The following is a 25,277-nucleotide window of genomic DNA, read 5'->3' on the forward strand; positions in this document are numbered from 1 at the left end:
CCTTCATTAAATATTCAGCATGGACGATTTGATCTCTTCCTTTTCTCAGCTTCCCCCTCTTCCTCTGCATTCCCTCCTTCATTCCTCCTCTCTCTTTACCTGCCTCCTGGGAAGTGCTGACTCAGGGTCTCTTGTATGTCAGGGACACAGCCAATGTTATGTCTAGATGCAGGACAAGTGTAGAGATTATCTGCTTTGACTCAGGACTCTATGGGAAGCGCAGCTACAGCCTGGCGGGAACAAAGAAGCAGCGACCTCGAGATGCATGTCCCCCAGGACCATCCAGCTTACAACACAGTAATGGTCAACACACCCACCTATGGGCGAGGGAGGTGGTTAGGTGCTCACCTGGCTTCGTGCTGGAAGGGACGGAATGCCTGGCCATGCGCCCTCAAAGCAGTGGGCTGCTCTGGACAGCTAGTGCCCTGGGCAAACACAGCATTATCCAGGGAACGGGCTCAACTGGTGATTTCTGTTCTGGCTGTTACTGGGGCTGGCCTCAGCCTGTGATATTTACACATAGTGAAGCATGAGAGACCTGGATGCAGAATATCTGCCTGGAACGATAGTGTGGCAACTGTATGCTGGAAGCCACAAAATAGTCATAGTAGTCATAGCTTTATATTATTAATTATATTATTTTATATTAATTGACACTTTTGACTGAGCAAATATGACATATTAAGTGCTCCCTTTGTAGACTCATTTAATCATTACAACAATTTTATGAAATAGGTAATATCTACTTTTGCAGACGAGAACACCAAAGCTCAGAGTTTAAATAGCTTTGCTAAGCTGATAGGGGGCAGAGCTGTCAGCCACACCCACTTCAGGGGAGGCCCATCGGCCACCTGCTCTGCCCACCGGGCTGTGAGCATGGCGGCAGCTCCCGTAGCACAGACTGGGCTGGAGTGGGAGCAGACAGAAGCTCCGACACCCTCCTCCACGCCTCCTGACCATAGCTCCCATTGCCTGACATTGGCATTGCTGTGGAACAAACCCTCTGGACCCCTCTGCTGCTACCCTGGGATTCTGCCCTTGGAGTTTGGAAATTCTGGAATAAAGCAAGGTTGGAAGCACTAAGTAGCCTTATGCCAATTCTCTGGGGTTCTGGTCAAGCCTCTTGCTCTAGATGTCCACACAAAGAGCGAGTCTGGTCTATGCTGAGTGGGGAACTCAGCTCTGGGACCAGCTGGCTCCTTCCCATCCCCAACGGGGCTGGTGTGGAGGGGCTGGGCTGGGGGCAAGGACATAGGCCCTTCTCCCTTCCCCAATTGCCCGGCATTCTTCACCATGCAAGGGAAGAGTCAAACCTGGAGTGCCTGATTTGGGATTTGATGGGCACTTGTAGTGTCCTTGAAATATACTTTGACCACAGGGTGATTTCATACTCATTTCTTCTGGTGAGGCCATGAGAGAATCTAAATGAGGTATAAAGGCTGTTGTTACTTGAGATGAACTTTCCCAGAGATGACAAGTATTTTTGTAGGGAGAAAGTATTCTCTCCCTTTGACTCCCTCAGCAGGAGCTCTGGAGACGGGGGGGGGGGCTTCGGGNGGGGCTTCAGGACTGCTCTGATACAGGAGGTGAGAGTCACCTAGCTGGGCCATGCCTACCGCCAATGTCCTGTTCCTTAGTATTCATGAAATGCTCTGCTAGTGATGTCACTGGAATTTTCTGTAAGTCTGGCCCTCAGGAAGAATCCAGCAGGGAAGCAGGAGCAGAGAGGAGAAAAATATACAGGAAGATAGTTTCATTCTCTTTGACCAACAGGTTAGGTTCTTGGGACATTCTGGATAGGATATAGATTAGACTTCATTTTTTAGCTAACCTTTTTCTAAATCCATGTAGAATGAGTATCATCATAAGTCCACTAAGAAAGGTGGCACAGTCCCTGGACTCCTCTAGGAAGAAATTCTGTGAGCACGCATCTCTCCTGAGTGCTTCGATATTGCACCTGTGTGAAACCAGAGTAAGGGGCAGGATAGAGAACCCCCACCGGAGACCTCAGAGTGTGTGACGTTAAGCGTCCATGGCATTGAGGGGGGCACTGCGGCCAGCATACCGGGCTTGAAGCTGGACGGTTGGGTCTGAGGACAAGGTTCTCCCTCACCAATTTAGACTTCAGTAAGTCTCCTAACTGCTCCAGGCTCACCTCCTTCATCTGCGAATTGAGGACCAATAATGATAACGGAAAGGATGCTTCTCTCCCAAGGAAGCCACGATGGTTCAGTAAATTAATGTGCGCGGAAACGCTTCGTCAGCTTGGAGCGTTCTGCTAAGGAAGAGCGTTGAACGCTCCTGTGTATTCAAGGCCATCTCAACGCGGGGGCCTAGAACGCCACACTCAGAGCATGTGCTCAACGCAAGTGTACTTATAATGCCCTTTGGTAGCTACCTTTCAGAGAGCATAGCCTTGTTCTGAAGCAGGGTATAAACATTAAAAAAATTCTTTTTTTGTATCACAGAACTCTTTGAAGATCTGACAAAACCACTAACACACTCTCTCTTTCAAAAACCAAAACCAAACAAAACAGAAATGCAGCAAAAATTAACTGCGCTGGTACCCACACCCAGGAACACCCCATATAGAGTTTCTGGGGTCTCACGGTTTTCCTCCAACACCTACCCCAGCTTCAGCAAATGCCTGTGCTGGGGAGTGAGAGGCTGCAGCTCTCCGAGTGAGGTCTGGGAGAGAAACAGGCTGTGCAGAGAAATGAAGGCAATAACGGTGTGGCCTATTAGCCTGAGAACAATCCTGGAGGGGACATCCCTGAGAGCCTAATGTACTCAGAGGATGCTCTTGCAAAAGGAGTTTGTGTCTGGTTGTGACTAGTCTATATAAATGAAAAATGTGTTCCAGCGAAAGAAGGTCTGTCCTATCCACGTGGCTGCCGTCTGCTCGCTAAGGCTTTTGTGCAGAAGTGGTGGTCCGGATACCTGAATCCTCGTGTCTCCACAATGGGCTGCTATCCGGTAACCGTGGCGAGGTCTCGTTACTGCAGGGCGAGGTGCCGGCAGGGCGCTGGCACGCCTGCTCAGGGTCCGGCTTATCGAAGATCTGACAGCCTCCTGCCAACGACCCTGGCTGTGTCGGCCCGGCCTCTCGCAGGGGACTGGATTTTACCTCAAGCAACACGCGAGTTTTGGCTTCGCGGTGTTTTGGCCATAGTGGCAGAATTTCGTTTTGGAAGCAAGGTGTTCAGGACCAGAGCCAGCTCCGCCCAGGTGGAAACGTACAAATCCACACCAAGATCACATCAAACCGAGTGAGACCACATCCAGAAATGGAAAACGAACAGGAGAGGAAATAGAGCAGGAAAAGCATCGTCCCGCTTGCCACATCCAGCTGGGGCCTTCCATGGAAGAGAAGCGAAGGCATCCGCTCGGAGGCAGGCGGGCCTGTTGCTGGTAAGCTCACAGCGCGCCACCTTCTGTGTGCACGTGGTGGATGGCACCGTGGCTCCTGGCTGTAAATGTGCCCCCAGGAGAGCCGTCCCGCCTGCCCCGCTGACCAGGCCCACCGTCTCTGGGCTTCCAGAGATCCGAGGCCTCCCGGCAGGCGGATGGCGGGAGGCGGGCGTGTTGGCTGCTCTCCCCGCAGCTAGATCAAGTGGCACAGCGCCCGCGGCGGGGAGGCGGCCACGCGGAGCCGGCGAGCGCTATGCTCAGAAAGCTGCACTCCATCTTTAACTCCGGGCCGCAGAGGAAGGCCGAGGTGGCCGCGGGGCCCGGCTCCGAGCCCGCCAGCCCCGCCGTGAGGCTCATCCGCAGCAGCTCCATGTACGTGGTCGGGGACCACGGGGAGACATTCAGCGAGTCCTTGAAGAAGTACGGCGGCGGCAGCATGGACAGCAGCCTGTGCTACCTGCAGCCGGAGGGCGGCCGGGCGTGGATGTACTCGCGGCCGCAGGACTGTCTGCAGTACCTGCAGGAGCTGCTGGCCTTGCGCAAGAAGTACCTCAGCAGCCTCAGCGACCTGAAGCCCCGCCGCGCGCCGGGCCTCGCAGCTCCCTGCTCGCCGTCCCCCGGGTCCCCCGGGACACGCGCAAAGGCCCCCGGCCGGTGCGCCTCCAAAGAAGGAAAGGTAAGTGCTGTGGAGATGTACAGTTCAGAGGGAATTCTTCCACGAGCCTGGGGTGCCGGGTGGGACCTTGGCTCGGCCCCAAACGTGCACGCCCGAGGCTCGGCCGGGGCGGGGGAGGGGGGCTGTGGCTTCCCCTCTGGGAGGAGGCCCTGCGGAGAAGCGGTCGGTGGTAGCTACAGAGTAGCCTGGGGGGAGGGCGGCGGCTTCGGGGGTCAGACTGCCCTGCGTTTGCATCGCATGTGGCCCCTGGAAATCCCAGTGAGACGTGCAATCTTCCCCGGAACGATATGCTTGCAAGTACCTCGGTGTTCAGCTTCACGGGAGCCCAACAGCTCTGGAGGCTGTGCTCCATCTGTGGGCTGGGCCCAGGCATCCTGGGGACTGGGGCGCAGCCTTGAGACCGCCTGTGGCTTCAAGGCGATTGCCTGACAGCTGTGCTGGGCACTGGAGGCTTCAAGCCCAGACAGACCAAGCAGGAAATTAGTACAAGAAGTCACGGGCAGTTATCTTGCTGTTTCTACTTATGTCGGTGTCTGTATACATTATCTCCTCTTGAGCATTCGATTCAGGCTGCAGGGAAAGGTGGGAGAGACTCGGTATCAGGGAAGAGCAAGCCAGGCCTCGGGAACCTGTTTGACAGGACCCTTGACTCCTTCGGGTATTCCCTCCTTCACGCCTCAACCTTTTTTTTTTTTTTTTCCAAATGCCTAAGGTTTGAGGCTGTTTTAAGTTCCCAACAATTGTTTCCCTGATGCCTGGACAGCAGAGCTGTCTCTCCCGGGTCCTGTTTGTGCAGAGCCTGCTGTGAGCTGTGGAGGCCCCATTACCATTGAAGGACTGGCCAGTGATCAGATCTCTAGGGGTTGGCCTCCCCCGACTGGTTTCAACTGTCTGCATTTTATCCCAGGTGGGATTGGTTTAAATAACCACATTGACTCCAAAAGTACGTCCGTGTCCCAGTACCTACTCTAGGGTTCCAGAATCGACCTTGTGACCAGCCGGCTGTAGATTTGTGGGCCAGCACCCTTCCTTTGGGGTCACTTCCCGCGACAGAAGGGGCTGCAGTAGGCTCTGGACTCCCTCCTAGCTGGATGTCCTGGGGTTCTTGGGTCTGGTTAGACTCCCTCCAGGCATTACATTTTCCTGGAAAAAAAAATACAGTTCTCTCTTTATAAAGCCTAGCTTGCTTCCTCCCTGCACTGCTCCTAGTTTAGCTGTCGGAAGATACAGGGAGAGCTTAGCCCAGAACACCCCACTCTGGCCCTATAGAAAGACACAACGTGCACATTTCCTCGGGAGAAGCCTCTCACCATGATGTAACCAGAAAAAAGTTTTAAAATGTCTTTGATGTCAGTCAGACCAAGACCTAAATTTTAGTTGTGTTTGCCAGCTGTGCACCTTTGTCAGGTTAAGTTGGCCTCTCTGGGCCTCGATTTCTGTAGCATAGAAACAGAAATAAGAATATATCCCGTGAGGGAAAAGCAAGATCCTGGCTGTGATAGGACCCGGCACATAGTAGGTCTTCCAGTGCTTACTAACTCTGATGTGGAAGGTACTGGAGGCTTCTTCGCCACGGGCAGACAAGCGCTCTCCTTTCTGGCTCCTAAATAAAGAGCTGGATGCTGGATGTGCTTGAGACACCACGGGGCCATCTCCGTGGCTGGCCAGGTGGCCTGCGGCGGCCTGCTCTGTACGTGGGAGGGGCAGGGGACCAGAGAGCTCCTTTCTTCTGGAAGGTCATCCCCTTCCTGCATTGGTAGAAAATGCCTGCTGATCTTCAGGTTTCGGGCAAACACCATTCGTTCCCCGGAGCCCTCGTTCTCCTTCCCCAGTTGTGTGCTGAATCGTGTCTCCCCTAAATCATAGGTTTAAGTCCTAACTCCCAGTACCCCAGACGGCGACCTTATTTGGAACTAGGCTGATTACAGGTGTAATTAGTTGAGCTGATTGTGGGTATTAGGGTGAGGTCCTAATCTGACAACACTGGTGTCCTATAAGAAGGGGAAACCGGGACGGACACACACACACACACACACACACACACGCGCGTGCATGCAGGGATCACTAGGCGAGGTCTGGAGTTGGCTGCCATGCACCGGGGACCCCCCAGAAACTGGGTGAGGCCTGGAACACATCCTCCCCTAGTGCTTTCCAAGAGAACACGGCCCTGACAAGCTCTGGGCCTCAGACTTCTGGCCTCCAGGCTGCGCAGGGGGTGGGACTTTGCTGTGGCAGGCCTAGGGAAGGAGTACAGCCCTCCATGGAATTGTCTTTCCCTCTCTCTCCTATTAGTCTAAACACGGCTCTGTTCTAGCATTGATCACATCCTCCTGGGGCCTGGTGCACTGCTCGGCAGTGACTTTGGTATGCTTGGTAAAGCTGAAACAGCATCTTTGACATTTTTCCATCCCCACAGTGCAACCATGAATACTTCTTGGTCACTTATGAATGCTTTATAAACTTTAAAGTCTGGTCTTCTGTGTACAGAAGAGCCGGCCTCCATATAGGGAGTGAGCAGTGTTCTCTGGGCACCAAAGCACCCTGGAGACCTTAACTGTCCCCACGAATACCAGCCCCTGGCCTGGCCACAGAACTTACTTGCCCCTCTGTCTCTCTTTCCTGGAAAGATAATGGCTTTTAGGCTGTTCTGTTTAAAACTTTCAGTAAAAAATACATGTTATGCGCAACTGATGAATTATGGAACACTATATCTGAAACTAATGATATATTTTGGCTAATTGAATTTAAAAAAAAGAAATATATTTTAGAAACTGACCTAGTTTATTCAATACAACCAAAACAAAAATTTCATGAGATACACTTATTCTCTGTTTGGTACTCTGATATTTTTTCAAAATACTCGACACTATTCTTTTTTTGTTGTTTTTCATGTTGGTCATGACACACTAAATTTATTTCACAAGCCACTACGGGGTCCAGACCGACATTTTCTCACACCCTGGTAAGGCATTCCAGTAGGACCTGCTGAAATGTTAACAGTGTCTAAGGCATAATACATCAGGGTGTCAAAAGGTCTGGTATCCCAGGCCCTGGAGAGAAGAGAGCCGGGAAAAGTACCCATGTGGGTCGATGGGAGGAGGAGGTGAGGACACGCCAGGAGGGAGGCGAGCCTGGGCTGGATGTGGGAAGCCCTTCCTGGGCTCCTGCAGAGAGGAGGTCCTGGCCAGGCTCCAAATAGGAGGTCATTACACAAATGAATGAAACACACAGTTTGCAACATTTTGAAATCAAAACAAAAACCCCACATCTGAGGATTTTTTAGTCAGCATCGCGTATGAGCTGTAGTTTGGGACTCATTGTTCAGATGCTCCGGTGTTAGAATTTCTAACACAGTGCAAAATTCAAGTGGCAGAACGAGAGCACATTTGAAGTGGGTCCTGTCCTAGACCACAGAGTTTCTGAACCAATAGGGCAAAGGCACCCGACCCCCGGCCATGGGCACCTCGGGTGGTCCAGCCAGCGATGAGGCACATGGCCCATCTCCTCCACACACCCCACCCCTGCTTCTCGGCACGGCCCAGGCACGTCCAGGAAAAATCAGCAGTTTTTCCTGACTTCTCATCATCCTCAAAACATGCTGAGTGCCAGCCCCAGGCTACAGATGAGAAGACTGGGTCTCAGAGACAGGAAGTGATTTAGGTAAGGTGTGCGCCTGACAAAGAGAGAGCCAGGATTGAAACTGGGTCTGCACTGTGCCAGAGCTCACGCTCTTGTCAATGGAGCCACAGTGATTTCAACCAGAAAACGTATTTTGAGCTTGTCAGATATCTGCCGATGGGGGAGGGGCCCCTCAGGATGAGGCAAGCAGGCTGCTTTATCCTGCACACCCGGGGCCAGGGAGAGTCAGCTGGGAGGTGCCCGCTTCCTACCCCGTGTGGACTCAGTGCGAGGGCGAAGCACGGAGGCGGCATGGCCTGGGCTCCCTTTGTGCGGGAGAGACCCGGACCCAAAGCATGTCCCGAAGGCAGGCATCAAGCTCTCTCCTGTCCACTATCCGCAAGTCCAGTTTCTCTCCATCTCGACACCTTCCCTGCACATGGCTACCTCGGACTCTATTTTTACTCTCGGTCCCTGCAGCCCCGAGACCCCGAGTGTGTATTGCCTACTTTTGCACTAGGAAGAAAGCTGGGTAAACGGTGTGAGCTCAGCTGCAGTGGGAACTTCACAACGGGATGGATTTTATCTTCAAACCCTTTCAACAGAAACACGTTTTCATTCTTCCTCACTCGTTCCACAAAGTATCTGAGACGAGCCACCTACCAGCAGAATAAACTAGCAGCAGAAATTGGATGATCGGAAGAGAATAAAGCATTGACAGAAAATCAAGAACACTCTGCAGATCATAGAGCTAATTCAGCGGCTACAGGTGAGCTTTAGTTCGGCTCCGTACTTCTTGCAAGCGACCCTTTAAAAGAGAGCCGGACTCATATTAAAATTCTGTCTAAGAGGAAGAACCATACCCCTTGGTTAGTGGAAGTGTGATTTTTCCCTGCTTTAAGTTCCAGAATTTCTCACATGGGACCTGACACAGAAACCATGTGTGATGTAGCTAGTAATGCCGCCAGTAATTTTTAAGTAACAACGCATCAATAGATATGTCATTTGTCCTTCCTCCCTCCATTCCTCCTTCCCTTCCTTCCTCAACACGTTTTGTTGTTGGCAGGAATAGGGTGTGTGCCAGGAACTGTTCTAAATACTGGCGAGGGAGTCAAAGTCCCTGTCCTCCTGGGTGGTCACGCTTGTGGCAAAGCAAGGCAATAAACCAGTACCCCGTTTCTGGTGGTGACTTCTCAGAGCCCTGCTGTGCCAAGCCCGTGCTGCGTCTTAGTAAGGGCCCAGGCTGTGGCACCTGGGTACGCACCTGCTCTCCATCCCTTCTGGACCTCGCAGAGAATTCAGATCCAGAGGCACGGACAGACCACACACCCTCCTGATGATCTTTGTCAAAAGCCTCTGAAGATACGGTGAACTCTATGAGAGAAAAGTGTCTGTGAAAAGTAGAAAGCTATCCTGTTGTGTGTCTTGCTATTTGCCTCCCTCATCTCAGCATCTTGGAAAGGGAGTCGCTCCCTCTGCAATCTGTGTTGGGGTCTTGTCTGGGACATGACTGGCCTCAGCCTGTTTCCCCCCTCGCCTGGTTCTTAAGGTAATTTCTTCCAGCTGCTGGCAGGGGCGCTGGGATATTTGACTTCTATCTTTCCACTCCTCATAAAGACTGCTTCTCTCAGCTTGGATTATTATTTTTTAAATAATAGCTTTAATTTACATGCCATGAAACTCACCCTTTAAAGTATATTACTGAGTGGTTGTTAGTATATTCAAAGTAGCGCAACCTATCACCACTATCTGATTCTAGAACATTTCATCACCCACTTCAGCTTTGTGTGTGTGTGTGTGTGTGTGTGTGTGGTAAAATAAACATAACATAAATTTTACCACTTTCAACAGGGCACTTCTTAGCACCTGAAATGAGTGCTTTTTAATGTCCCCAGCTTACGGGTAATGAAGTGTATCACAGTTAATGAATTCTTAAGAAATTAAGTGTTTCTCTTTGGATGATTTTTTTATAAATTTCTTTTAGAGAAAAATGTGTAACACTGAACATCTTTCAAATTGCTAATTGTCAGACAATAACCAGAGTTCTTCACACCAGTCTTCCATGAATTTTTCCAAATAATCATTTATATAAGCCCCTAGTACTGCATCCAAAAGACTATTAAGCCTTAACCTATTTTTAGAACACTTTATGAAATGTATTAGTAGTACATTAGAAAATGAATCCATTAAGAGGTCAGAGAGGCTATAAAATACTTCATTTAGGAAATAGGAGAATGTTTTTTTATAAAAGGTTTGATCATTTCTTAAAATATAGAAGTTTTTAAAGTAAAATAATCTTAAAAATGTACCATCTTCACCATTTTTAAGTATACGATTCACTGGCATGAAGCACATTCACATTGGTGTATAGCCCACTACTCTCCTTTCCAGAACTTTCTCATCACCCCAAACAGAAAGCCTGTATCCAAGAAACAGCAACTCCCTATTTTCCTGCTACCCCCCTCCTGGTAATCTCTATTATGCTTTCTGTCTCTGTGAATTTGCCAACTCTAGGAACCTCAGATAAATGGAATCCTATAGTATTTGTCCTTCTGTGACTGGTTTCTGTCACTCAGCATGTTTCCCAGGTTCCTCCATGTTGTTGCATGTGTCAGAACTTCCTTCCTTCTGTATAGGGAAACAGCTTGGGTGTTGATGGTTGGTGAAGATGAAGAGTTTGAGACAATGCTCACTCTGACCAGAGTGTGTGTTAGCATAGGTTGGTTGCAGTACCCCATGGAACACTGCCCAGATGGTTTGAGCTGGACGTTTTTTGAAGCCAGGTATATCGGTCACCCACAGCAGGCAGAAGAAAACATTATTAATTCTCTTTTGGGTCATCTAATTCTGATAACAAAGCACATAATTCCTGCAGCCCCTCTCAGTCAGACCACAAGATGGGTGATTACATTCCCCAATCTATCTTCCAGGCACGTGCTGTTTGCTCAGCCTACAAATAATACTTCCTCCTCCCCTTTTCTCTCCACCACACCCCATTCACCTGGCTAACTTCTTGTCTTTTAACAGCAGAGAAAGCATTTCCCTAGGAAGCTGCTTTTCACATCCACAATATAAGACAGTGGATTTCCTCCCCTCCTTGTGTCTGACCCCCATCTCCGCACTTAGCAGCCAGCACCCAGCACTGTAATTGTCTGTTCATTTGTTAGTTCTGCTGCTGGCCATGAACTCACTGAGTGGGGGGACTGTGTCTTATTTATCTTTCTATCTCCAACCTCTTGCATGGCTACAGGCACATAGCAGACATTCAGTAAACCAATAACCTGAGAAATTCCAACTGTAATTTAAGAAGGTTTATTTTATTTTAGAAGATTTTATTTATTTATATGCCAGAGAGAGAGCACCACAAGCAGGGAGAGAAGCCGGCTCCCCACTGAGCAGGGAGCCTGATGCGGGACTCGATCCCAAGACACGGGATCATAACCTGAGCTGAAAGCAGACGGTTAACCGACTGAGCCATCCAGGTGCTCTTAAGAAGGTTTAAGAAAACTTACACAGTTTGGTGGGAGATCTGGAAGAGTAATAAATCTGTTGTTTTCACTGACTGGAAAATTATCTTTTTTTTTTTAGTGGAGTAGAATATAGTTTGAGTATATTCATATTCATATGGAATCATATCCTAATAATTAAAATATCCAATGTGTAATGGATCAGAGTTCACCATCAAAAGGACATTTTGGGTAAACTTAAAAAAAAATTCTGGATAAAATTATATTAGATAAAATTTATAAAACACAGAGAAGTATAAGAAATAAAATAAAAATAACTTAGAATCCTACCAGAGATAATCACTATAAAATGTTTAGGTATATTCTTTTTCAATCATTTATTTCCTGTATATTTGCATAGATGTATATTAGGGTTGTCAGCTAAAACAAAGGATGCTTACTTAAATTTGAATTTAAGATACGTGATGGATTGTTTTTAGTGTAATTATGCAAAATTTGGTATATATTTATACTAAAAAATTATTCATTGTTTATGTGAAATTGAAATTCAACTGCTGTCTTATACTTTTATTTGCTAAATTTGACAACCCTAATGTATGTGTGTGTATGAATTTACTAAATTTGGTTTATACCATGTACTTTTTTATAATCTCTGTTCAGTTCATATTATATTTTGTGGATTCTTTCCCACCTCATTAACTTGTTTTTGAAAACTGAAGTTTTAATGGCAAAAAATGTAACAGCTCACATTCTTTAAGAACTTGTGAAGAATTACAAATAAACACACCCTGCTCTGTAAGGCATGTTTAGTGATTCCTAAAAGTGTGACTAGTGGGGCAAAGTTTAAAGATCATTCATTTTTAAAGATTCTTTTACATTGCTTTCCAGAAACATTTTATAATTTACACTTTCATCAACAGTGAATTAGAAAACACTTCGTACTGCAGTTTTTTAGCACCTAGTATTGATTTAATTTAGAAAGTTCACGATGTAATAAATTGCATTATCTCTTCAATGACATGTAAGGTGAGGAGTTAGCAGGTGTGGGCAAAAGAAACAGTGGCCTTAAGATTAAAAAGCAGGGAGGAAAAAGACTAAGCTTATCAACCCGTGAGTCTCCAATCTCTAAGATCAAAGACAGAAGATGTGTGGTTATGCTTCCAAGATGACTGTAATATTTAGGTATGATAAGTGATGCCAAATTTAAGTGATACTAGAGCTTGTGACAAACTTCTTCCTTCTTTTTATCTCTTTGGACTGATTTTCTCAGCTCTCTTGTCGACTTCACCATTTTTTTTTCTTCAGTTCAGGCAAGTGTACCATTTAGCTTAAATTTTGTTAAAATTTTGTATGTGGGCATTTGTGTTTGTGTAATTAAATTCCAATGACTATGCCTTTTCCCAAATTGCTTGTTTCTTATAGCTTCGGTCCTTGTTTCATAAACTCCCATTCTTACTTCACAAACTTGCACTCAGTTATGGGTACGCACTTTCTTCGGTGTTGTAATAGAAAAGGGATAAGGTAAATATCACCTCGGACTTGGTCTTAAATATCCATTCCAAGGGTGGCAGGAGGCAAAGAAGATGTATTAGAGCTTTTAGGGTTTGTCCTCAAAAGCGCGCTCTCTCTCTCTTTTTTTCTTTGGTGATAAGTAAATTGCTTGTGGATAAATTTGAGCTGTTTTGCATTTAATTTCACACAGCTGAATGATCCAAGGGAAAATGGTCTCTCCAGTCCCGACTAGTCCCACATCTGATCCTGGAAATTTTATCACAATATATGGACATTCATATTTCTAGATACTATTTGCTCAACAGAATATTATCAGTACTCCATAAAAATAAGGAGTACAGAGTTCTTAACATTTGCCAACTTCAATCCAAAAGGATACATTAGCAACATGCAAGCTGATTGGAGAATATAAGCATTGGGTAATCGCATGTATATTTCATATATTCATTTGCTCAATGAATAATTACCACCCCATGCCAGATGCTGAAATATGTAGTCAGCATTCATAGGTGAAAAGGCGGTCTGTTTGCCCTGACACAGCCCATTGTCTCAAGCTGCAATCCTCAGCAGCACTGTCTGAACCACACTGGTGTGTTGAGGTTCCTTGGCAGAGAAACAGGTAGAATTTCAATCAGCATGTTGGGAGTTGTGTAAATCCCACAACCTGTCTCACGTAGGCCGGTGAGCATCTATCACAAGAGTCTTATCTGTGAGTGTTAGTTGCCAAAGCATTGCCAAAGAAGAGGTCACAGATGGCTGGTCTAGTGTGGGGCTACCGAGGACAGAGCACCACGTGCCAGAGTGGATTATCCACACCTGTCAGAATGTGCACATAAACAAGATGTGCCTAGGTCTGTCTGCAGCAGTGAGAGGAGGTGACATGGGGGCTGGCCTTCCAAAGGAGGTGAGGGGATGCCCAAGTAGGAGAAGTGAGAGGAGGGTAGATGTTTAGTGGTGGTCCTCTTGGCTCTGGGTGGGTTTCTAATGTTCCCCCCTCAACCCTAAATCTCTGCCACAATATTTCTGTTTCCAACTGAAAGTTCATTTTGTAGAAACCAAACCTCTTGCAGACAAACACTGGCAGATCCTAGAAGAAAAAGAACACATTGGAGAAACCCAGGCACCCAGATGGCAGGTGAAACCAGGCAGGATGGCAGGTGATGTGAAATGCAGAAAAATATCATAAACTGCACTGGGCGACTCAGAAAAGACAATGAGAAGTACAGTAGAGTTTGGTTGGAGAAAACACAAGAGGAAAAGTAATCTGAGACTCAGGCCTGACATGAGGGGGGTGGGACAGGGAGGCTTGGAAAATGATAACCCCAAGGCCACTGAAGGTTACGTGTGAAAGGCACATGGGAATGGAGTAGGCAATGCAATACGGATGCTTTGAGCCCACGTGCCTTTTCCCCAGGGCTGCTGTGGGGCCAACAGTGAAGGAACACGAGCCCTGTGAAACTGGGGCCTGAGCAGGTGCAATGGGAAACCTGTCCAAAGAAGTAGTGAAAAAATTCTGGGCTAGAAAAAAGTCAAGAGTGGGAGTGAAGCAATCCCCTTATATCTGGAATTCTGAGTTCAGGGTGTGGACGCCTGATGTCCCTTCTTGTACAACCACCTCCTTATAAAGTAGATTTTCCTGTGATATTAGCCCGAGGCCTGAACCCTGAGCCTCGGTTGTTGTCTCTCTTGTGCTAGACACCAAGAGAATGTGGCAGTGGAGGCGGAAAAGGCCCATAGAAGCTGTGGGAAGGCAAAAACAAACAAACAAACAAAAGCTAGAATCAGCCTGGGTTTAAACCAGGACTTGAAAAGGCCCAGATGTGTAGCTTAGCCTTGGGACTCAGAAAGTCACCACAGCAGTCTTTCGGAGACATGTAAACGTATACTTTTATAAAGTACAGCAGAGACTCTGTTAACCAAATCCTACATGACTGACTTGCCAGATGGCTTGATGCTTCCCATTCTTTCCATCAAGCATATACATAGAGAGCAGAGTACTTAGTTAGTTAGAAGCTTACCCCAAGCGAGGGTATTATTGGCAAAATGCAAAATGACATCTGCATTAAGGACTAACTTGAATAGCAAAAGATTACAAAGAAGCCAAAGAGCTGACGATAGGGGGCTGTGGTTTGTTCTGACAGTGGGTCTGCCCAGTGCAGAGCCAAGCAAGGTTACTAGGGCTGAGGAGGGTCTCTGTCTACTGCTGGGAAGTAATCCCCAGGATACACTGAGTGAAGTGAGCAATGTGTACAGCTATATCTTGTAGGCTACATTTTGTTTTTTAAGAAAGTGGGTAAACACAAATATAAATTCGTGTTTGCTTTATTTTCAAAAAGAAACAATGGAGAGATAAACAAGAAACTTGGCGCCTACCCACTGTGTAGCCTAGCAGAGGTGAATGCCAAACACGACACCCAGAAAGCAAACAAAGATGCATGAATACAAGCCAGGGGAGTGCCTCCCAGGAGGGGGTTTAGGTCAAGTCTGGGGACTGGGAGGGAAAGGTAGATGTTAAGTGCACCCCAGTGGGGGATGCTCAACTCCCCCATTGGTACAGGGAGAGGAGCAGAGGGCAGATGGAGTCCCTTTGCTTGGCTCCCCGTGTGCTGCTTAATAGGAGGTACACAAGGACACAGGGAGTCTGGGCCCTGAAATCCGGGGTTTTGTCCTCTTTCTTCAGTGACCTGTATTCTGTCCCCTGAGGTCCTGTCCTTGTGTCCTTGTCCTGAAAGAGACATTCCTGTCTGCCCTTGCAAAGCCAGGGAATAAGACTGGCACTTAAGCTTTCTGTCCTAAGTTAGACCCTGCGGTGGGGATTTGTGGGTGCTCTTGTCCCTCGTCCATGCTCGGGCCCCCATAGAGCAGTGGCTCTCCACTGCTGTGTATTAGAATCACTTGATTATCTGACCCAACTGGTCTGGGAAAGAGCCAGGCATAGATAGACATTCGTTAGCAGCACAATATCCAGCTGGAATTGGGCTCCCCTGTTACGGAACCACACTGACAGGGATGAGGGAGGGCCCACCATCTCCCAGGCCAGGATCTCAGCCTCATTCAAGGGATGCTGCTTTCATTTGCAGGGAAGGAAGGCAGGGCTGAGGAAGGAAGGAAAGCAATTGTTTATTAATTTGCATTTATTTATTTATGAACCCTTTATTCCATGAAGGGTTTGGGGGGAACTGACAAAGGCAGTTGGGGCAAGTGGGGGAAGCTCTCCCTCGGGGTAAGACTTGGTCACACAGGTATGTATGGGTCAGCCACAGATACTGTCACCAATGTCTCATTCTCCAGACCACCAGGATCTATAAGTTCTTTCAGCGGAAGCAAATGTTATAATGGTAATGTATTGGATTGCCCAGCTGAGACCCCAGCAGTAGCACTGGAAGAGCAGACCGTCCAGTGCTGGCTAAGGAGCTTCTGTGACAAGGTGCCCTTGAAGGCAATTGCTTCTCAGTCTTGTAGAAAGGGTAAGGTATGAGAGGGAGACCTGAGTCTCCAATCCTAAAGCTTGAGGCTTTGGAAAAAAACAATATACTTGAATATTTGAAATAACAAATAAGGGTGTGGCTGAAAGGGCCTTTGTCCACTAGTTTTAGTGGACAGTAAGTACAGTGGCTAAGGTGGTAATATATATGCTGATGATGTATTTTTTAACTTGCAAATGTGATCCTCAAAGGATAATACTTGAAGAGATTCTGGGTTTATGAGATCTACGGAGAGGCCACAGTCAAGGGCTCCTGTTATCAGAACTAATGATTGTGGTCTTGCTGGTTTTGGAGCCTTTGGTAGTTAAGATACCAAAGCTGACTCTTTTCTAAATTCTTTAATAAATAGAAGCAATGGATTCAGGCTGCTCTGAGCTGCTGGCCAAAGTCCACTTCCTAGAAACACTGAGGAATGGGCAGCTCAGATAATTTTGTAGAGTAACCTCATGAAAAGGAGTGTGATGCCCACATGGGAGACTGAGACCCTTGCCTTAAACCAAACACTGATGGAAGTTGCTGAGTCAGGGACTCAGAGGCACCCTTTCCATGGGTTCTGAGACACAAAGACCTATAGACCTTGCATCCCTTTTAAATAATATTCATCCTTCCTTTGGGGTTCAGTCCAGATTGTGTGGCTTTCTCCATTCTTTGTTTCCCTCTCTTTCACTTCACAAAAAAAATTTCTAAAGTGGTAAGTGTCATAGTAGAATTAGGTTAGGGACTGAAGACCATGGACCCTAAAGGAGAGAACAGTCCAGGAGAGGGTGGTCTACCTGGAGAATGAGCTGACCCAGCTCATCTTGATGGATGAGTAGGAGTCAGCCAGATGAGATATTCAAGGCAAAGGACCACTGAGAAAAACCAGGCAGGAGAAGAATCGTGACCTGCCTTCAGAGATGGGCCCTCCTGTCATCTGCCTGCAGGAAGGATGCCTGGTGGCCTGGCCTGCTGTGTTCATACAGACTGCCAACCAATCCTTCTGGTTTCAGTCCTCCTCCCCACTCCCAACCCTTTGTGTACCTGGTGTTTCCAAGCCTGGTGCATTTCTGGTTCCCAAGGGTCAAATTGTACCCTTCTTAGCTGCTTCCCCAACCTATGATGTTCTAGAAGGCTGGTCCCTCTGCTCTTTCACATCAGTTCCCCCACTTCAATTGCTTTGCATTGCAAGAGGATTTGGAAATATGTCTTTTACTGATGGCCTCTCCCTTCCTCTCTTAGGTTTTCTTAGGTTTTCTTCTCTCTGCCCTCCTGCTTTCATTTCAGTGGGCTCTGTGAAGGGGGAGGGATAAGTCCATGTGGATAGTTTTCTACTTTTAACACAAAAGATTCAGGTGTATGTTGCACTTCTTCAAAATTTTCTCTAAGAAAGCACCTTACAGATATAAAAGGAAAAAAAAAAAGCCCTCTCCACTTAAAAATGTTTTCTAGTAGTACGAAATGCATACTTTTCACCAAGATCTTGTATGTACATACAGATTTCATCATTTTATTTCCCAACACTCCAGCCTGTAATTTAATATTCACTTTTAAAACCATCCCCCTTTAAAAATGCCCGCATATGGCACAAAAACAGACACATAGATCAATGGAACAGAATACGGTATCCAGAAATAAATCTATGGTTATAAGGTCAATTAATATAAGACAAAGGAGGCAAGAATATACAATGGGGAAGAGACAGTCTCTTGGATAAATGGTGCTGGGAAAACTGGACAAACATATGCAAGAAAGTGAAACTGGACCACTTTCTAACATCATACACAAAAATGAATTCAAAATGGGTTTAAGACCTAAATGTGAGACCTGAAACCATAAAAATTCTAGAAGAGAGCACAGGCAGTAATCTCTCTGACATCGGCTGTAGCAGCATTTTTCTGGATATGTCTCCTGGGCCAGAGGAAATAAAAGTAAAAATAAACTACTGGGACTACATCAAAATAAAAAGCTGTTACACAGCGAAGGAAACCATCAACAAAATGAAAAGGCAATCTACTTTATGGGAGAAGATTTTTGCAAATGATACATCTGATAAAGGGTTGATACCCAAAATGTACAAAGAACTTATACAACTTAATACCGAAAAATCAAACAATCAAAGAAGATATACAGATGGCCAACAGACACATGAAAAGATGCTCAACATCATTCATCATTAGGGAAATGCAAATCAAAATCACAATGAGGTATCACCTTACACCTATCAGAATGGCTAGAATCAAAGGTAAGAAACAAGTGTTGGCCATGATGTAAAGAAAAAGAAACTCCTGTGTATTGTTGGTGGGAATGCAAATCGGTGCAGCCACTGTGGAAAACGGTATGGAGGTTCCTCAAAAAATTAAAAATAGAAGTACTATATGGATGACCCAATAATTCCCCTCTTGGGCATTTACCCAAAGAACACAAAACACTAATTTGGAAAGATATATGCACGTTGCAGCATTATTGATGATAACCAAATTATGGAAGCAATCCAAGTGTCCATCAGTAGACAAATGGATAAGGAAGATGTGGTGCATGCTCACACACACACACGAATATTACACGCCATGAAAAAGGCGAGATTGTGTCATTTGAGACAACATAATGGACTTAGAGAGTATTATGTTAAGTGGAATAAGTCCGACTGAGAAAGACAAATACCATATGATTCCACTTACAAGTGGAAAAAGAAACAAGAACAAACAAATAAACAGACAGCAGAAACAGACCTATACATACAGAGAATAAACTGATGGTTGCTAGAGGGGAGGGATGGGGAGTTGGACCAAATGGGTGAAGGGGAGTGGGAGACACGACTTCCAGGTATGGAAGGAATAAGTCATGGGAATAAAAGGCACAGCATAGGGAATACAGTCAAAGATAGTGTAATAGCGATGTAATGGGACAGCTGAAAGGTATACTTGGGGTGAAGGGAGCATTATGTATAAACTTGTCAAATCACTACATTGTACACCTGAAATTAATATCACATGGTGTGTCAACTATACTCAAATAAAACAAAAACAAAATAAAAATGCTCACATAAAATAAAATAACTCTACACAGGGTCAAAACAGCTCAAGTTAATGCACACTGTCCCTTCTTTTCCTCCCTGAGTTCTCCTATCTCCTAAATTCCTCAGACAGCTGTTTGTGGGTTCACACGTGATCCTGTGCCTTTCACTGAAGAGTTCTCTGTGGAGGTCCACCACGGGCTTGAACTTCCTCGTCAGTCCCCGAGACCACTGGTGGGAGGCTGTGAAGACGGTGGTGAGGAATGAGATCATGAAGAACAGATCAGGACAGAGCCTGGAACCTGGTTAGGCACTCAGTAGACTTTTTTTTTTTTTAACTCCGTATTTTATTATTCCTTATACTTTTCAAGCAATCATACCAATTTTTCCTCAATCCATTCCATGACTTGAACCCAAGTTTGGCCACTTTAGGTCCTGACAGCTCTTTCAGAGCATTTCAGTCTACCTTGTCCTTTCTTTCCTGCTGTGAGCATCACCTCGCCTACCAAAGGAGCTCCATGATCACCTAACTGGGTGTTTACCAGCGGGGAAAACGGCCAAAGGAAGACTAAGTATTTTATTTTTTTATTATGTTCAATTAGCCAACATACAGTACATTGTTTGATGTCGCGTGCAACGACTCATTAGTTGCGTATAACACTCAGCACGCATCACCACACAAAGGAAGACTAAGTATTTTGCCTAAGGATCAATAACAGTCTCTGAGTAAGAACGAGGTAGATCTTATTATGTCTTTGTCTCTCCTTGAGGTCACTGGAAATCCATGTGGATACGGGGCATCTGCCCTCCTTCCCCAGGGCACTAATTTAAACTGACTTTTTAAGCTCTGCAAATTCGTAACTTCACATACGTTGTTTCAGCAACGCTGCGGTCTTTCTGGTGGTGCTGGCTTGTGTGCGTGCGCTCGGAGGCTGGCTCAGACAGCGCTCTCTCCCGCCCTTCCCCTCTAGCCCAGAGCAACCCCGAAGAAATACTCCCAGTTCAGCGCAGATGTGGCCGAGGCCATGGCCTTCTTTGACTCCATCATTGCAGAGCTGGAGACAGAGAAGCGGCCCCGGGCTGCCGAGGCAGAGTCTCCGAATGAGGACGTGGACTTCGATGGTGAGTGCTCGCCGGGGGTGCAGGAGATGGGCAGGTGGTGGTCTCTGGAGTGGGCTGTCGCATGAGCGATCAGGAACCCCACGTCCTAGTAAAGGGAAACTCACATCCGCACTGCAGAGCCCTGCCCAGGGCTTGCTCTTCTCCTTGGGGGCCCTTTGCTTTAGGCGTCCCTGCGGCCACCACCCAGCCTACCCGACAACACTCACGGCCCTATTTGGACAAAAACTCCTTCCTGTGGTCCACTGGCCAAAGCAGAGACTAAGCACTAAAGAAAGGGAGGGGGGGTGCGGGTGTTATATGCGTGTGAAGACAGTTTCAGTCTGGCGAGATGAAGAAGTCTTGGAGAGCCGTCCCTCACCAGTGGGAATATATTCCTCACTACTGAACTCTTCCCTGAAAGATGGTTCAGATGGTACATTTTATGTTATCTGTATTTTACCACATTTTTTTTTTTAAGAAGAAAAAGGAGCAGAGAAACCGCATTTAAAAATCTGGCTTCTGACTCTACCTGAGCTAGTTTGGTACTCTCTGCTGGACCTGCCTGACCCTTCATCCGCTCTGTCCCTGCTCGGCCCTCAGCGCCTTCTGAGGGCCTCACGATCAGCGCTCTGAGGATGATGCCTAGGGCAGGAGGGGACCCAGAGAGCTGAGGGCGGGGGCTGACGCTTTTCTCCTTGCCAGCCTGTGTCACTGGCTCTCTTCTGGTGGAAAGCAAGCAATTCGACCACTTCATGAATTCAGACCACTATTCAATTCCATTACTTCACTATCCGTTTCTTTCATCTTTAACTTGCCCTCCTTGCTGTCATTGATGACAATTTTATTCAGGGATTACAGGCCCTTGTAATGACTGAGGGATCAGCTAATAAGGGACCAATACTAAAAAATTGTTGAGTGTTTTACTTATTGCTCAAAAGATTAAAAATTACATCCCTGTGGTTTGTAGTTGGTCTGGCCTTGCAAGACCTGTATCTGTGAAAGGTAGGTTCTCATTGGGTTTGGTGGAATTTCACAGGTTACTCCCACTCCCCAAGCTCGCTGTTTCCTGTAGGGGCATCTGCTCGTCCTCCCCCCTGACTGCAGCCCCTCGGTCCCAGATAGAAGCCAGCTCTCTTCTCAACAGTCGGGCCAAGGAAACCCAGGACATTGGCAGAAAACCAGCAAAATCCACTGAGGATGCGGAAAATAGGCTCTCTTTGCTCTTTTGTCATCTGCTCTTTTCACTTCACAGTTTGCAGTACCTCGTGGGTATCTTTCCAAGTCAGTACACAGATCTGCATCCTTATTCTTCGTGAACCCATCAATATTCAGCCATATCCCTAACCATCACTGCAGGGTCAGAGCAGATGGTCCCCGCTGCTTGCCTTTCCCAGCCTTTCCAATAATCCGCGGGGCTCTCTATGCATTACTGTGGGTCCTCAGCCCGAGCCACCCTCTCCTGTTTCTCCCTGATGGCGGGTCCTCATCTCTGGGGCACCTGCTTCTCTCTTGCAGTGGCCACCAGCTCCCGGGAGCACAGTTTGCACTGCAACTGGATCCTGCGGGCGCCACGCCGGCACTCTGAGGACATCGCTGCGCACGCCATGCACGCGACAGACGGCCAGTTGCGAAGGACCATGGAGTGCAGGACCATTGGCAATCAGAGGAGACTCGAGAGGCACCCCATCTACTTGCCCAAGGCTGTGGAAGGGGCATTCAACACCTTGAAATTCAAGCCCAAGGCCTGCAAAAAAGAGTAAGTGCTTGGACCAAGTTGTACGAGCAAGATGTTTCCATGTCCTCCGGACTCCTGGGATGGTTCTTAAGGGGCCTCAAGTCCCCATCCTATATGCCCCAAATTCTTCTTATATATTTTGGGGGGAGGGAGTTTTTTCCTGGTCTATGCTTATGGTTCACTGCCGTCACCACTCCTCACTGTCACTTCGGCTCTGGATCTGCCCACCTTTCATTCCGGCCTACGTAGCCCACATGCTTTGTGCCACCTGCCCTGTGCCATGGACAAGCTGTGTGCTACAAAGTTTTAATGAGCGTTTGGGGTTGAGGAGGGCGTGACACCATGAGGGAACCAACACCAAACTAATCAGACACCCCTGCCTTGGCTTGACTTAGACGGAGAACTTCTCATCGGCTGGGCCCCTCCTGGCCACCTTGCTACCAAAGGCCTTTCTCCCTCCAGATCCAGCTCTCCCAAGACTAGTTACCATTGTTAGCCCCCAAATTCCTGCAGCCTACTCGTTCAGGGCAGTAAGCGCTCTCTTGCTCTGGGCAACCCAGGTCATGCTGTAGGGACCTCCCCTTTCACAACAGAAGGGTGTATCTGGGCTCAGCCACTTGTCTTCCTTTGATTGTACAAGAGCCGTTTAACTCCGATGGGTTCGGAGCTTTTCTAAATAGCTTTCCTCCCATAACAATGGACTGTATTCTGGATATACTGAAACCAGGCTCCGGCCCTCATCGTCTATCCTTCCAGTTCAAGGCCAGCCCCCGTGACAATACTGCTTTGGCCTCTAAAAGGCCCAGCACTGGGGAGCATCTGAGGGTCCCCACTGGAATAGTGAATCAGAGCATTGCGTCTCTGTGCAGCCAGCCAAGCCACGCCTAAACCCTCTGCCTCATTCCTCCCTTCCAGCCTGGGGAGCCCCAGACAGATCCTCTTCAGCTTCTCAGGAGAAGACATGGAATGGGATGCGGAACTCTTTGCTCTGGAGCCCCTGGCGTCTCCGGGGGAGGACCACCACGAGACTGAGAACCCCAAAGGGCAGTGGCTGCTCCAAGAGGAACTCTGGGAGCGAACAGTGCCCTGACTCCCTCCAGGCCCGGCAGCCTGACTCAGGCTGGGTCCCTGAGAAGGCGGCTGCTTCCAGTGCCGCACAGGTGTTTGGAAGGGTTAAAAATGGAAGTCGGAACCAAGTCAAGCCTGTGAGCCCATCGGCGCTGCCCGCTGGTGCCCAGTTAGTGCCAAACACACCTGCGTCTCCCAGAACCTGCCTGAGGAGGCTCTGGAGCCTGGCTGGCCTGGCAGCACAGGTTAGCGGGTAGGTCCAGCCTGGCTGGTCTTCTAGTAGAAGGAATGGAAGGCCTCGAGTGGGAGTCCAGGCTCACTAAACCTGGCCTCTGCCAGGGCCTGTTTCAGTTCTCTGTGCATCTGTCCAAGTGGCTGTTAAAATTGTGCTCAGTACAGGAAACAAGCCCAGCCACGGATCTCTGGGCCTAAGTTTTCAGAAACGTAGCTCCTGTCTCTACAGGGCTCAGAAAGACTCTGGTTACAAACAGAGACTGCCTTCCTTTGTGCAGAACTCAGTGCAGGAAGCAGCTCCTTCTGCACTAACACTAGTGTTCTAGAAACCTCTGCTGATCACCCTGAAGATGGGGCCACTGCCCTGGCATTGGGAAGGAGTGTGTTAGGGCCCTGCCTCGGGACCCCACCATGTCTCCCAGCCCCCAAACCCAGCTCCACTTTGCACAAGAGGTGGGCTGGGGAGATGAGCCGTGCTTTTCTTCTCATTATTGCCCAGAAAGTCCTTACAGACACCCCTGCAACCAGTTTATGGCAGGCTGTGCCCCTCTTCTCCCCCAAATAAAAGGAAAATCAGCATCCTTAAGTTCTTTTGGATGAGAAAGGATTTGTGAGTTTAGTAACTATCTGAATCAGAATTACCTTTTAAATCTATTCTTTGCATTTCTCACATGCTTTTTGCCTTTCTGCCTCCTTGAGTTTGAGAACCCCTGGTTCGGAGAATACATTGCATTTTATTCATTCTTAGTATTTCTTCTCATCTTTTCTTATAAAGAAGGAAGTCACTTGGTTGGTACATGCTCATAAATGCAAGAGTGCTCTTGGGGATAAAGGAGGGAGACAGACGAGGACAAACCAATAATCCAAATTAAGCCCAACATGCTCTAGGCTAAGGTTAGTCTGAGAACAGAACAGAGCTCTCCTTCTGCCAGACTCACGTTAATGATATTCGTACTGTTCAGTTTTTTTAATAAAGATCTTTTTATTTATGTGAACGCAACTATCTGAATCTAAGTATTTATAACCCCTACAAAAAGAAAAAAAATACACTAATAATTATGTGGCATTGTTAGAAATTTTATATCAACCCATTTCAGATGAAAATATACTGGAAATGTTTTAATAATTGTCTTTATTATTATTTTCTTTTTGAGTGCCAATGTCAATGTTTGGGAGGTTTCTTTCATTTTGTTGCTTATCCTAAACCCACTCTAGCCAGAAGCTTGACTGAAAAATAAATGTTTGGGAGATTTGCTTTATAAACTGCATTAAAGCACACCACGTTAACATTGCCACGGACCTTTCTTTTCCCCAAATGTGGCCTTGTTTTGAAGCCCCACAAACGAAAATTCACTGCTGAGAATCAGTTCAGGATGAAGGTCTCTTTACCCTGCCTCTTATCAAACTACAGTTTATCATAGATTCGACCCTGACATTATGTGGTGAAGACTGTGTACATTTTGCTTTTACAGATAAGAAAAAAATAAACAGGACAGAGAGGATGTTTGGACTCTTGTTTTTTTTTTTTTTAAGCATTTATTGCTTATGGGACATGAAGCTGTGCTTTTCTCTTTGGCTTCACGTTTTGTATATTTTTGTCTTTATTGAGACTACACACAGACTGCCTGAAAAATTCCACGATTCAGAAACAGAAGGCTGGCGTGTCTTTGGGATGATTTTAGGTATTTGAAATTGGTGATGAACGAGGATCCGGGCTTTGTCTAGGGAATCCTGAGATGGGGTCTTGAGATAAATAAAATTTGAGACAATAAAAGTCAATTCAGTAAAATCAGCTCCTTTGATTGATTTTCTCCTGTGAATTGCCCAGTTATTCAATCAGCTGCTCCCTTGAGGCACGGGGGGTAGCGGCTGTAGCTTTCCAGGATCATCTCGGTTTTGATTTATGGAAATCTACCTATGTTTAGACAGAATGGCCAAAAAGAGGATGTGAGTTCCTGGCGTCTGGCTTGTTCTTTAG

At 47.0% G+C, this 25,277-nt stretch overlaps 1 protein-coding gene and 1 long non-coding RNA gene across 4 annotated transcripts in view; one reads left to right on the forward strand and one right to left on the reverse strand.

The window, feature by feature from the left end:
• The first annotated feature begins 1,559 nt into the window (after positions 1–1,559).
• On the forward strand, positions 1,560–23,341 carry C7H13orf42 (chromosome 7 C13orf42 homolog). The gene is made up of 4 exons (XM_034665111.1): positions 1,560–4,091; positions 20,140–20,283; positions 21,778–22,018; positions 22,913–23,341. Exons 1-4 carry the CDS (start codon positions 3,665–3,667, stop codon positions 23,085–23,087), a joined length of 987 nt encoding a protein of 328 aa, XP_034521002.1. The 5' UTR covers positions 1,560–3,664; the 3' UTR covers positions 23,088–23,341.
• LOC117803087 overlaps positions 4,476–25,277 on the reverse strand; it is a 60,349-nt gene continuing 39,547 nt past the window's right edge. For 2 of the 3 annotated variants that reach the window (XR_004626721.1, XR_004626718.1), the window contains one exon: positions 4,476–5,230. This is a non-coding gene — a long non-coding RNA (uncharacterized LOC117803087). The remainder of the gene's footprint in view (positions 5,231–25,277) is intronic. The other variant, XR_004626720.1, reaches the window with a different exon arrangement.

This window comes from Ailuropoda melanoleuca, chromosome 7 (assembly GCF_002007445.2).
Source record: "Ailuropoda melanoleuca isolate Jingjing chromosome 7, ASM200744v2, whole genome shotgun sequence".
In the NCBI taxonomy this organism is placed as follows: Eukaryota; Metazoa; Chordata; class Mammalia; order Carnivora; family Ursidae; genus Ailuropoda; species Ailuropoda melanoleuca.